This window comes from Pristiophorus japonicus, chromosome 6 (assembly GCF_044704955.1).
Source record: "Pristiophorus japonicus isolate sPriJap1 chromosome 6, sPriJap1.hap1, whole genome shotgun sequence".
NCBI lineage: Eukaryota > Metazoa > Chordata > Chondrichthyes > Pristiophoridae > Pristiophorus > Pristiophorus japonicus.
Window position 1 is genome coordinate 36,729,758 of NC_091982.1, and position 14,472 is coordinate 36,744,229.

The window sequence follows — 14,472 nt, forward strand, 5'->3', positions numbered from 1 at the left end:
CTGTAGGTATTCTGCCATCAACAGCAGGTATGTGGTACTCTAGCCACCTATGCCAAATATAATGAGCTAGGCAAACTCACCGCCTTTGACTTCACCCTTCACCTCGGACCGAACTCCTCGTGTGCATCCCAAGAATGGAGGTCGGAGGAGTGGAAAATGTGTGTCTCTCTCTATTGGCCCTTTTAATGTGGTCTAGTAGCAAATCGATGCAGTAAAAAGGAACCATGCTCTGAGATTGCAGATCTCTGCTCTCCGAGTCCCCAACACTACTGCTAAATGAGGTTTAAAAGGGGGAATGATACGAGAGCAGAACTCTGGATGGGTGGCTACATAGAAAAGGCGATTAACATCCTGTGCTACCCAATATCCATCGACATCAGAGCTCCACACTCCTAGCTTTCCCTGTAGTCTGTTCTGTGTGTAGCATTCGTCACAACTTAGAATCATGCAATGATGCAGCACAGGAGGAGGCCATTCGGCCCATCGGGCCTGTGCCGGCTCGTTGAAAGAGCTGTCCAGTTAGTCCAACTCCACAACTATGTCCTCAAAGCCCTGTAAATTGTTTCCCTTCAACTATATTAACAATCACTACTTGGCAAAGAATCTGCTTGATATTCTTTTAAAATACTTTCAAGGGGAACGATGCTTCAAAGCAATTTAGGGGAAGCTGAATGCTATTGGTAGATATTCAACTGTTGCTTAGGGATTGAACTGAAGCTTCCCAGTAGGTAATTTTGCAGATAGTTGATGTGAAAACATGAATGGCACCTACATATGCAGATAAATTTGATCCTCAGCTGCTTGATTATTGCTCCTTCCCATAATCCTTTTGAATCCTCCCTGAGCTCAGCAAATTCTTTAGATTCAAACCTGCTTTCGCTGCAACCTTGCAGCTTGCATCAATTAAATGCAAACTCTACTTTGAGTTTGAATGGAAGGCACTGTGACTTCTGCTTCGAGACTGAAGAGTCGGAATGCAAAATAAGGACTCAGTTGTGCGAGTTTATCCAACGTTTTTTTTTAATTAGAAACTTTTTTTGATGACGGTCAATGAAATGCTCAGTGATCCACATTAATCCTCTTGCGTATTGCTTTACATCTGTTTGCTAGTCCGCACAGAAATTAATCCTAGCCTTTACATTAGTATCATATGGAACATTTACCATCCGGTGTATCCAACATAACTCACTTTTTGTCTCCATCCAGAAGCCAAAAAAATAATTTGATTTTCTTCAACAAATTGAACAGTGTCAACAGAATGCTATCAACTTCATGACCACTAAATGTCAGCTTGGATCAGTTGGCAGCACACTCTCCTCTGAATCAGAAGAATGTGGGACCAAGCCCCACACCCGGACTTGAGTTTTAAATCCTAGATTGACATTTCAATGCAACACTAAAGGATTGTTACATTCTTGGTGCCATCTTTTGGATGAGACGTTAGAGGCCCAGGCTGACAGTTCGTGGATATGAATGACACTTTTTGGAAAAAAAGCAGGGAGTTCTTCTGGCCAACGTTCCCCTCTCATCCAACACTACCAACAATAGATTACCAATTCATTTGTTTTTTTGCTGTTTGAGGGATCTTGTTTCTAATTGATACCAATGATCTGGATTCAGAAACTCCATGCAAATTGTCCAAATTTGTAGATGATAACCAAACTGAGGAACGATGGAATTGAAGTAAACAGCCTAGAAATTACAGAATGAGCTAAACAAAATATGAATGGGCCAAACAATAGGAAAGGAAAATGGATGACATGCATGCCTCATTAATAGTATTGAAATCGCTACGGGTGAGACTTGGGAGTCTTGGTAGATTCAACATGTCCAACCAGTGCCAAGTAGAAATCAATTGGCCCAAGTTTCCTCCTGAGTTGCTCCTTTTTTTTTTGAAGCAACTTGATTTTTCTGGACTAGCTTTGTAGTTGCAATTCTGGCCATTTAATTTGTGCCAATGTAAGTGAGTTAGTTAGGTTTTTTTTTCAAAAGGGGGCGTTCCCAGCCATTTGCCCCTGTTTTAGGTGTTTGGCCAGCAAATAGTTACTCCAAACTAACTTAGGCCAGCGTATGTTGCCACTTCTATCCGCACAGAAAAACCTTGTCTAGAGTTAAGGAGTCGGCGCAAGTAACTACATTTAAAGCACCACAAAGTAATAAGCAATCAATAAATAACACACAAAAAATAGAAGTCCTACCTTGGGCAGCGGGCCGCCGATGAGGGATCCCATTTGGCCAGGGCTAGGAACGGTGTGCTTCGGGCCCCTCCCACACAGCCTGCAGCGGGTACTCTTCAGAATTGGCTTGCCGGGAGCTACTGCACATGCTCGCAGACTCTAGCACTGGGACCTGGCTCCGCCCCCAATCCATTGAGCCACGCTGCGCCACGACCGGAGAGAGGCTGGGGAGCGGCCAGAATACTTACTTCTCTTTTCGGCGTGCTTGGAGGCGGACAAAAACGGCGCACCTCGCATGAGGGCGCCAGAAAAACAGGTTAGGGGAAACTCTAACCCAATTAAACTAATAGAATGCCGAACTAAGTGATCAAACTGTGCCATGCTCTGGTCAGGCCACTACTCGAGTATGTCTAGTTCTGGTCACTAGGTTACAAGGAAGACATTCAAGTGCTGGAGACACAACAGTGACTAAATGGTTTTCGACAGCAATGTTTCCTACAGTGAATACGCTTCAAAAGTACTTCAGCTGTAAAGTGCCTAGGGATGTCCTGAGGTTGTGAAAGGTGCTATATAAATGCAAGTCTTTGAGGCTGATTCCCAGTGTCGGGGCTCTGGGTTATGTGCAAAGACTGGAGAAGACTTGCTTCTTTTGCAGGTTAAAAAGCCCATGTTGAGGTGTCACTTTATAAAATAGTAGGGAAAGAGTTCATCTGAAAAGCAATAAATTCAACTGTGGGAGAAGGAGAAACGGATTCAAACTAGTAAAATATAATTCTAGGACTGATCTAAGGAGCTGGTTCTTCATGTGGTGGTGAAAGGCAGGTTAATGTGGGGTCCTAGATGGATGAATTCTTGGGCTGTACCTATCCCTATGACCTTCAATCTAGCTCCCAACCAGATATTTAACTAGCTCATTTAATTTGAAGAGGTAACTCAACCTAAATCAAGTTTGTCCTCATTTGAAGATCTTTAAAAGTAGTTGATTTGTGCAATCCTGCTCCTGAATCTTGTAAATTAGACACACTTAAGACTAGTTGCTGGTATTTTGTCTGGTAACTTGCCCCTATTAATAGATGCTAGTGTAAAAATTTCTGCTTCTGCAATCCTGGTGCACACGAGCAGTACATATCACAGCCTGTGACGTGTTGTCCATTAATGTTTCTATTTATAATTTAGAAAAGTGGTGACTTTTTAAAAAAAAAAGGTTTAACTGTAGAGGCCAAAATACTAAAAAGGTAGCTAGTTAAATTGAAGCACATGGTTACTGGATCATACATCTACATGATTCCTCACTACGTTAATGCGCCTGTTAATGGGCAGTGCAGCTATCAAACTCTGACATGCTGAACATTCAGCTAATACCCAGCATTGCATAGTGACAAAAAAAGGAAATTGTTGCAAGTGCCTTGATTTATAATAAATAAATCACACTATGCAAATAAAGATACAGGTTCCAACTAGCTCTTCAGCAATAAACGATTGTATCATGTACTGAATTTTTGAAACTTTCTAATTGCATCGAGACAAGGGAGGTCAGGAGAAAAAAAATTGGATTTACCGATAATTTAAAAAAAAAATTTACTTCTAAGGAAACCAAACCGGATGTGATCTTATTGACAAATTAAATGTGAGGATAGAACATCACTTGATATTCTCCATCTCTCCAGTCTACATAAAGGCTCTCTTGCACCTTGATGAAACCATACTTTGTTGTGAACTGATTCTATTGGTTTTTATGCCATGTAACGTCGTCCTGTTTTTGTGTTTGTGTGTGTGTGTGTATAAATAAATCTAATAGCTTTAATCTGAATGCCATGGTCAAACTGTGTAGTACTTTCCACCTTACAGGAGTAAACTAGGGTGCAGTTTACTGTAGTTACGAGGTAACTGTTGGCCCTGTAACATTCTAGCCCACTTGCAGCATGCACGAAGTTGCAGATTTCAGTTCATAGGAGACTCTGCTTTTGGAAGCTGTCTTTTGCTGTAAACATGCTGGTGTTGGGACAAAGCCTGAACCATAACTTGGAGCTGTTTGTGGGTGGGGTTGTGACAGCAGACTTGCTTCCTATTGCTTTGCGGCACATTAAATGATCCACCGCCATGTGCATTGGAGCTTTCAATGTTCTATAATCAGCTGGAGCTTCAGTAATGAATACAATTGCAACATCGGGCTTAGAAGGAACATTCAAAGTAAGGCTACCTTGTTTAGCCTCTGGCTCAGCTTAATCGCTCTCCTCATGTGTTTGTTAACTAAAACCTGTTTTTAAAAAAAAAAATAGTTCACGGGATGTGGGCGTCGCTGACAAGGCCAGCGTTTATTGCCCATCCCTAACTGCCCTTGAATTGGGGATTATCTTGCTATGTAATCACAATATTAAATCAAACTATTCCTGTTTCAGTCACACTTACTAAAATAAAGTCCAGCTCTACGATTTCAAATGAATGTGCGTCATCTTTTTCAGCTCTGCTATCTGATGCTTTAGGTTAGCAGATAGCAATCCAGCACCAAGCCGGCACTTGGTAGCCTATTTTATTAGTTCAGCCACCTTGATTGATTCTATTTTGTTTACCTTGTCGGCCCTCTCATTTGCGCTTTACTTGTACTTGTTTTCAAACACAGTAACTGGGTATTTGAATTTGTGGTACATTATTAAACACGCTCTTGCAGAATGCAGAATTAAATATTGCAGAAGCAGGAAGTTGGCTTTGTTTATACAAATACATTTGTGTCTTTAAAATATCTCTCTGCCCCAACCCAAAATAGAAATGCTTGTTAAAGTTGACCGCTGAATTTGAAAGAATAGTGGTGGAAACTAGTCTGCTGTGACTTTCACAATAAATGTGTCAAGATATTGCTAAAATCAATGGGTGGGCATACACCACAACCAGGGAGCATTTAGATTACATATTTGCGCCAGTAATTTCCCGCATTGCACACTCCTGACCCTCTGGGCTATCGGAGAGTGGAAGTAAGATGCTCCCCAAAGGGCAAATATTGGGAATGTTAAAACACTTTGCAGTAAACCACCTATAGGTTAGTAATGGAGTGACACAAGGGTCTGCAAACTGGTTGTGTATCTGTGCCTTGGTGGGACTTAAAGGGGTGAAAGGATGATAAAATTACTATTTATAGTCTCTGCTTATTGTGCAGTGGCATTTAAGTACTCTTAGTAGCTGTTAACCATCCTTCAGTGTGAACGATAGTGTCCTGATTGTCATTCTCTGCCATACTATTGACCACCAGCAAAATTTCCATTGCCAACTCTGAAGCCTGTGTAAACTCTGAGATCTATATCATGGCACTACTCATGGTAAGTTTGAACTTGTGCAGTTATATAAGGACGAGATCATTATATTACATAAAGCCCAATGTATTATTCAGAAACTGTCTGTTTCCCTAAGGCTACTGGGTGTGTCCATTCAAAGATGAATTACTATTCAATTATGAGATCAGAACCTTGACTTTGTTTGTGGTAATGTCAGTTAGAAACCTGTAGATATTGTGGCTTGGATATATTCTGTTCCTGAGTAATGTGATTGACTGCTTTTGGAAACTTGTAGGTGGCAGGAAATGCGTACATAACGTCTCTATTTGTTTTACATTTTATATTGAGACAATCTGCCCAAATGTATTAACACCTACAGAGCCAGCTGCTGTCACTGGTTTCTGGCGACCTTATTACAAAAAAGTCTTCCTTTGTTTGCAAGCCTTGAGTCACTTGCACATGATAACATTTTGGCTGATCTTCCCTCTGTCGATCCTCCTTTCCCATCAAAGCAAATTCCAATGTTTTATTTCAAAAACACTATGGGCCCAAGTTTCCACACGATAAAAAACGGGCGCCCCTCCGAGCTGGGCGCCCGTTTTTCGCGCCTAAAAGAGCGCCTAAAAAAAAAAAATCTCGATTCTGGAGCGTTCTGCAGCTCCTGGTCTGCCTGGCACGCGCCCAGGGGGGCGGAGCCTACACTCGCGGCGATTTTGTAAGTGGGAGGGGGCAAGTACTATTTAAATTAGATTTTTTCCTGCCGGCAACGCTGCGCGTGTGTGTTGGAGCGTTCGCGCACGCGCAGTGTGAAAAAAACATTGGCACGTGGCCATTTTTGTAGTTCTTTGTAGCTGTTTAGTTTTTGAACATTTTTTTTAATAATAGCACATTGCCATCAGCACTTGCAGCCTTCTCACTGTCACCTCCCCCCCCCCCCCCCCCAGTGGGAAGAACGGGCGCCTCCTCCCCCCGCCCCCCCCCCCCCCCCCCCTTGGGAAGAACAGGCGCCTCTCCCCCCAGCGGGAAGAACGCCTCCTCTCTCTCTTTCTCCACCCCCCCCCCCCCCCCCCCAGCGGGAAGAACGGGCGCCTCCTCTCTTCTCTTTTTTCCCCCCCCCCCCCCCCCGCGGGAAAGAACGGGCGCCTCAGGCTGACTGCAGCATTCTCCAGAAGCACTTTCACACAGGTAGGAAGATGGTTTATTTAATCTTTTCTTTGCTTATAAATGTTTATTCAGGTTGGATTTATTTGTAGAAGTATAAATAAGGATTTATTGTAGAATTTAATGACTTCCCTTCTCTCCCCCCCCCCCCACCTCGTTCTGGACGCCTAATTTGTAACCTGCGCCTGATTTTTTAATGTGTAGAACAGGTTTTTTCAGTTCTACAAAAATCTTCTCTTGCTCCATTCTAACTTAGTTTGGAGTACGTTTTCACTGTGGAAACTTTGAAATCAGGCGTCAGTGGCCGGACACGCCCCCTTTTAAAGAAAAAATTCTGTTCCAAAGTAGAACTGTTATACCTGACTAGAACTGCAGAATAAAAAATGTGGAGAATTGCGATTTCTAAGATAGTCTGTTCTCCACCAGTTGCTCCTAAAAATCAGGCGCAAATCATGTGGAAACTTGGGCCCAATCCGCATCTGTGGAGAGCGAAACAGATAATGTTTTGGGTCTATGATCCTTTGTCAGACTGGAAAAAGTCAGAGATGTAAGTGTAGGGGGAGGGGAGGAAAGAACAAAAGGGAAGGTCCTTGATGGGAGAGAAGGCAGAAGAGACAAAAGAGCTGATGGTGTAAGGCAAAAGGAGATGGCAATGGAGCAAGTTTAAAAAAAACGAAAGACGAGTCTAGATAGGGTGTAAATGGCAGAATCATCAACAGCTGCCGTGAGGAAGAGAAAAAAAATAGGGTCAGAGGTTATGGTTTGAAATTATTGAACTCTATGTTGACACCAGAAGGCTGTAAAGTGTCTAAATGAAAGATGAGACGCTGTTCCTCAAGCTTGTGTTGAGCTTCATTGGAACAGTGTAGGAGGCCGAGGACTGAGATATCAGAATGGAGAATTAAAGTGACAGGTGACCGGAAACTCGGTCACGTTTGCGGTTTGAACGGAGGTGTTCTGCAAAGTGGTCACTGAATCTCATTTGGTCTCCCCAATGTAGAGGAGACTGCATTGTGAGTAGCGAAGACAGTATATTGCCAGAACTGTTGGCCAATTTTCTTGGAGAAATCTGAATATTTTCTCCCACTTTTCTGGGGTGTAACTTCTATCTTTTTTTTCTCTCCTTCCCATCCCCTGGTTTGGGACACATGAGCGAGACAGATATGACAGGTATGAGGTTTGTTTCAAATTATGCCAAAAGAAAGAAGTTGCATTTGTATAGCACTTTTCAAATCCTCAATGCCCCAAAGTGCTTCACAGCTAATGAAGTAATTTTGAAGTGTAGTCATGATTGTAATGTTACGAAATGCGGCAACCAATTTACGCACAGCAAGATCCCACAAACAACCAGCTGAAGAACCACAAGATCTGTTTTTGGTGATGGTTGAGGGAGCAATATTGGCCAGGACCCTGGGAGAGCGCCTCTGCTCTTAGAATGATGCTATGGGATCCTTTACGTCCACGTGAGATGGCAAACGGGACCTCGGTTTACCGTCACATCTGATAGATGGTAACCTCTAGCCAGTGCGTTACTGAGGGCGTGTTGGACTGTCAGCTTAGATTGTGCTCAAGTCTTTCCTGAAGCAGGAATGCCACCAATGAGCCAAAGCTGCCACCTTTTATTCAGAGGAAATGTATGATATTTAATAGTGTACATAGTACAGTTTCAGTGCCCATTAACATGAGCCTCTTGTTTTGCCTCTGTTTTTGGCAGGTTGGACCCAATCTAAAAGAACAGGAATCCAAAAGGACCTGAAGTCTTAACTGAAGCTGGACCTGTTGCAAGTACAGTCATTAGCTGTCATTTAAGTGGTAAATAGAAATCGTGTATGTCCAATGTTGTATGCACCAGCGTATCTAATTTAAAGAGGGATTGTTACCATTTAGTGAGGTGCACATGGATGATTTGATGCTTTCGGATATAAACTTGCATGTTTAAATATTGCAAAAGAAGCACTTAATTGAAATGAAGATGTAATTCGGTAGAGAAGGCTGAGGGGTGACCTAATAGAGGTCTTTAAAATTATGAAAGGTTTTGATAGAGTAGATAGTGTTTCCGCTTGTGGGAGAAGAGCAAAACTAGAGGCCATCAATATAAGATAGTCACCTGAAATCAAATGGGGAATCCAGAAAAAATGTCTCTAACCAGAGAATGGTGAGAATGTGGAACTAGCTACCACAGGGAGTGTTTGAAGCGAATAGTATAGATGCATTTAAGTGCAGGCTCAATAAGCATATGAGGGAGAAGGGAATAGAGGGTTATGTTGATAGTTAGATGAGGAAAGACAGGAGGCTTGAGTGGAGCATAAACTGGTTGGGCCGAATGGCCTGTTTCTGTGCTGTATATCCTATGTAATCCTATGTAAATAGTAGAAACAAATTATGTTTTTATTTCAGACTACCAATAGGGGAGTGATTTGTTGTCTCTCAGACCCACCCAAAACCACAAATTGAGACTTGCAAAAGTTGCTGTGCCCAAGCAGCAAATTGCACTACACACACCAGTATAGAATCTGTCTTAATCTGTGAAGCGCTTTGGGAATGTTTTTGATAAAGCTGCCGTGTAAATTGAGGTGTGGAAGGGGTGGTCTTGGTTTTAGCCTGGATTATTGCTTACTTTCTAGGTGCGTTGAGTAAAAGTTTTATTTCCATAATGAATTTCAAATGATGTCGAGGTTATGCTTTGCATTGATTTGCTATTCTGTATCCAAATGAGGTTGGGTAAGATCTGAGGAGAAGTAGCATCACATTGAGAACATTCTGTTCCCTATCTTCTGTCCCCTTGCTCCCCTGTTTCTTCTATGGCCAGTAAACTCAAAGGTATCAGGAATGCAATTCTCTGGTTGCACATTTACTGACCATTAGTTGTGCTACTATCATGGGGCTATGGAGAGAGCATTAAACTCGCTATTAAAGAAAGAAAACGCTGAACAAATAAAATAAGTTGTTCTGGATGATGAGCAATTACTTCTATCCCTGTATGCTATTTTCCCTTCTATGCAGTGTATGTGCTGTGAAGCTGCCAAACTGATTTTGTGCAAATAAATGTGCGAAAACAAAAGCCACTGCCCAACAAAGCAGACCATCCCAATTTGATTCTCTAAAGTGACTTTTGAAATACTGCTGCAAGCCAATATGCAGTAAGTAACCATCTTGTTTTCAGCTTCATTCTGCTTGACCAGGGTGAGGATGGAATTTTCTCTCGTACCATTGCCACTTGTTTCTTAACTGGTAGATTCACTGCATTGCATTAACTTTAATCTTTTCACTTTTAAATGTGTTGCTTTTAAGGGTAGTTAGTGTGCTAACCACAGTACTAACTTGTCCAATTTCTTTTTTTTCCTCTCTCCTACACTCCATTTACTATGACCTGACCGGTGTCTACTGTTGGCTTTTAAAACGACTGTGTAGTCTTTTGCTGTAGCTTCCTTTCTCTTTTTTTTATCAATCTCAGCACTCTCCAGCACTGCTCTAGTCATACTGCAGCTTCTGTCACCAACTTCTGGGAACTGAGCCAAACTCACCAGGACCCCCAAAGTATAGTCAGTTGAGAGTGAGAGAGACGTCAAGCCAATCCCAGAAAGTTTCTTGCATCTGGGATTCCTGATACCCAAGGGGAAAACTAATCCACAATGCATCTCAAACGAGAAGTGCATTGCATTTTCTTGCTTCCAATCTACCTTTTGATGTGGCTTTACACAACCCTCACCTTTATCCCATGGTATTTCTTCTCTGATGTAAAGAAGAAAAAGGCCATGGCGAAACGAGTAAAGGCAAAGCCCACGTCCGATAAGCCAGGCAGCCCAATCCGTTCAGTGGACCACTTTGACTCCCTTGCCAAAATGGACTTCCCTGGGCTGGACACCCTGGACAAGCTCTTCGAAACAGCTGTGAAGAACTTTCAGAAGAAGGATTGTTTGGGCACAAGAGAGATGTTGAGTGAAGAAAATGAGGTCCAGGCTAATGGAAAAGTATTTAAAAAGGTAAGCAACTTATTGCACTGCTGAATATTTATTGGTTACAAATAATGTAAGTGGTGGGAGGGGAGGCGGTTTAAGTTTCTACTGTAGCAACGTTTTGTGTATGTGTGTAGCCAGTCGGAGATGAGACTTGTGTGGCAAACTGGAGCTTCAGATCGAAGTGTCTATGCAACTTGTCTTGGTCTATTTTCTTCTTTCTGTTCATCCTCCGCATACTGCTCGGGGGTGGGGGGGGGGGTGTTGAAGAGATCCCAAGACATCCTTTGTCTAAACATGCTGCATCCACATTGACCTACCCCTCCTTCCTATATGGTTAAAAGTTAGACTGAGCCGCTATCCCTTGTCCCCACTTCTGTCACAGGCTAATTATGGACTATTCGTGAGCCAGTGTTGGTCATGTCAAACATTGGGCCTCTGGCTGGCATCAAAAAGATCGCAAACTTCCTCTTCAGGGGTTGAAGTCAAGTGTTGGTTCACTTTCTTCTTCTGAATATTTTTTCCCTCCCCTTCTGCACATTGAGGTTTCTGTAAAGCATAGTTCTCCCCAGCCTCTTGTGTTCACCCTGACTCCAATGAAACCAGGGATGTAGAGGTTCCTGTTCAACACCAAGCTGGATAAAATAGACAAGAATCACTTTAATTAGTGACATTTATGAACTGTTGTGAAGTATTTCTTATCCCCTGTTGCATCCTTTTCCTCCGCCCCTGCCCCCCACCCCCCCTCAACCCTTCCACTGAGGAACCTCTGCCTGGTCCTCACCACTTCACCACCTCGGAGGAATTTTATGGCAGTGTAATTCAAAGGAGAGGAAAAAGAAGAGAATGTAATGCAGTTGATCTGGCAGATCCTTACTCGGGTGTGACCATGTCAGGGAACGGTTTCAGTATTGGACATTTCCAGGCATTATTATGGTGTGCACAAAATGCCCTGCCGTCATTGCCGCCACCTTTCACTGCATGAATGCATCAGTTGCTTAAACCCAGAGACCATGTGATAGCTGGGCTGTTTACTTGAAATTGAGGTACAATGTCAGGTTTGCCAAGTGTTGCTCATCTGGATTACATAATTTTGGAAGTGAGACCACTTTTCGTATCTGCATCTGTGATAAAACTTGGAGGATGCGTGTTTGTTGGCATGCTCTTGCTTGATTGACAGCCAACGTATTTTGACTTGCCTGCAGCTAATCCTGGGGGAATATAAATGGATAAACTATGAGGAGGTCAATCAGCGTGTAAACCTTTTTGGCAGTGGCCTGACTGCCTTGGGACTGGAGGCAAAGCATATGATTGGCATCTTCTGTGAAACCAGGGCTGAGTGGATGATTGCAGCGCAAGCCTGCTTCAAGTACAATTTCCCACGTAAGTATTGTGCAGATTATCCTTCAAAGTGAACGAGAAGTAGGTTAATGGAATCAAACAGTGTGATGACGGTACTAACCAGAATGAGCCAGGTTGCTGTGAAGAGGATTTTACTGGTGTCTCAGATTACAAAAAACCATCCAGTTTATCAGATTTTCAGAAATTGAAACAAAGAGCAAGTATTGGATTTAAAAGATTACCAAAAGTGCACAAAATATTGTCAAACTTGAAAGGCAAGATGACACAGCACATGGGAACCCCAGTTCAAGAGTGCTGGAGTGCAGGTTCATGCTTACAAACTTCCCCACACAATCTCTATCTCAACTGTACAGCTGTGAAAGAACACAGAACAGAAACGGGAACTTCTTTACAAGGAGGAATAACTGGAGAGTCTGTCACTCTGGGTTGTATCTGTGATCGGACCTGTGTTGGAGGTTGGCATTGGAGGGGATCTCAACCTTTTGGATTTTTGGGTAGGGGCGAGGAGTGGGGGGAAAAACTATTTGGATGAGTCTTCACCTCCCAGAATGGGAAATCTTAAATACAAAAATAAATGGAGGAAAAAGAGTTCAGTGGATTTGAAAGAAATCTTGAATGTTAATTTATCAAACATGTCATAATGCATCATAAGGAAAGAACTTGCATTTCTATAGGGCCTTTCAGGACATCCGAAAGGGCGTTACAGCCAATGAAGTACTTTTGTGATGTAGAAAACGCAGCAGCTAATCTGCCCACAGCAGCTAAATCACAAACAGCAATGTGATGACCAGATAATTTGTTATTTAGGGATGATGATTGAGAGATAAATATTGGTTATGCGATGACTGTTTGAAGAGAAACAAAAGAAACTGAGAAAAATAATCTAACTGCTGAGTCATATGGCCCAATTTGTTCCTCATCATTCCATGACATGAGCTTGCAATGTACTGCAGCCCCACACTAGCTTTCTCACACTTTGACTCAGTAACATATTCCAGTCATTAACATTTGACGTTTGAACAAAAAAAATTACCCAAGCAAACAGATTTTACAATACATCATTTAAAAAAAAAACAGGAGTAACACGGAGACTTTTTCCATAAATACACTTTTCCAGTGGATGCTGTTGGTTAGAAGCCAAAGGATAGCTTTGACAGCACTGACGCTTGCCAAAGAAGTTTAGTAACACTTTATTTCCACAATTAAACAGGAAATACAGCACGTGGTCTGTGTGCGTCTTCAGGAACTGAGTAATCGATTGGGTAAATCAAACCTTGCGTGGAAAGTGCACATTCATTTGCCAAGTGGGTCAGATGTCAATGGAATATGAAGCAATGATTCCTGCACCTTTGTCTCCATTACAAGAGCACAACCTTTAACATTGCCACAGTGGGATCAATGAAGGTATTGAGGTGGCAGTAGGAGTGCTAGAGCCAGCTTTAGTACCCTCCGAACCCCTAAATCCTGATTGCTTCCCAGCAACAGCTTTCCCCCCCCCTCCCCCCCCCCCCCTCTCTCTCAAAACCACATGAGGAGAAACTTGGGCTTACTGATCAAATAGCCTTCTGATACTTCCTATCAATCCTTATGCATGAATAATGGCCATTTTTACACAGTATTGGAGGATAGTATCATCTACAGATTGTCTATAGAACTGTCCCTCCACAAGGAGTTAAAGCCTTTGGGAGGGGGAAAAATTGGCAAAGCGGGAAAACATTTTGCAGATTAACATTTGACATTTTAGGGTTTGTTACATATTTTTCAGCTTAAGTTGTCACTCGTTAACAAATGTGATTTATACATTAGACTTTCTCACCCCTCAAATAATGACGCATGCAGACTGTTCATTTAATTCCTCTGCTTAGATGTGCTTGTCTATGAGGGTCAGTGATTTGGAGTTCTGAATGTTGAAAGATCTTCTGCACTGTCATTCACATTGTGATTTTTTTTTTAAGTAACTTTTGGTTCAAACATCTGTAAAGTTGGTGCAAACATGTCATTTAAAAAAAAATTACACACGAGCTCTAGTTCAATCTCATTTTGCTTTATTTAACCTTGTTACCCAAGTCTAGAACAAGTATTTAGATTCTGGTGGTGGAGAAAAGAGAGTCGTGTAATTTAGTTCAACAATTTGACTAGAAAAATATGTTGTACACAAATTATTAATAAAACTCTTTCTGGGGTTGAGTTAAAACTTAGATTTTCAGGTGCTTTTTCCTGCTCTTACCGCCCCCCCCCCCCCCCCCCCACCTCACAAAAATAAATGACTTGTACTTATGATGTAAAGGGCAGTGCAATATTACCCATTTTTGGCAGAAAAGGCGCAGGTGTGAACTAAAGTGCCTGGGTTGTGACCTTACGAAGATGTAGCCCAGAAACTCATTAATGGGGTTAAAGTTAAGTCCTCCTGTTGGCATATTTACTAAAACCCAGAAATGCATAAGTTCGATTTGCGATCTATGTTGAGATGGCTGATCTTGACTGGAAAGACAGTTGGGCTGCTATAATTGGCCTCAAATGCACTCTGACATCAATGAGGACTGGATCTAG

At 42.2% G+C, this 14,472-nt stretch overlaps 1 protein-coding gene across 9 annotated transcripts in view; it reads left to right on the top strand.

Moving 5' to 3' along the window:
* acsl4a (acyl-CoA synthetase long chain family member 4a) overlaps positions 1-14,472 on the top strand; it is a 91,923-nt gene that overhangs the window by 46,144 nt on the left and 31,307 nt on the right. For 4 of the 9 annotated variants that reach the window (XM_070882764.1, XM_070882768.1, XM_070882763.1 and 1 more), the window contains exons 3-5: positions 8,319-8,416; positions 10,016-10,587; positions 11,766-11,943. In XM_070882764.1, the coding sequence (XP_070738865.1) occupies positions 10,237-10,587; positions 11,766-11,943 (529 nt within the window). In that variant the 5' untranslated portion in view covers positions 8,319-8,416; positions 10,016-10,236. Of the gene's footprint in view, positions 1-8,318; positions 8,432-10,015; positions 10,588-11,765; positions 11,944-14,472 lie in introns of all 9 variants that reach the window. The other 5 variants (XM_070882767.1, XM_070882766.1, XM_070882771.1 and 2 more) reach the window with 5 other exon arrangements.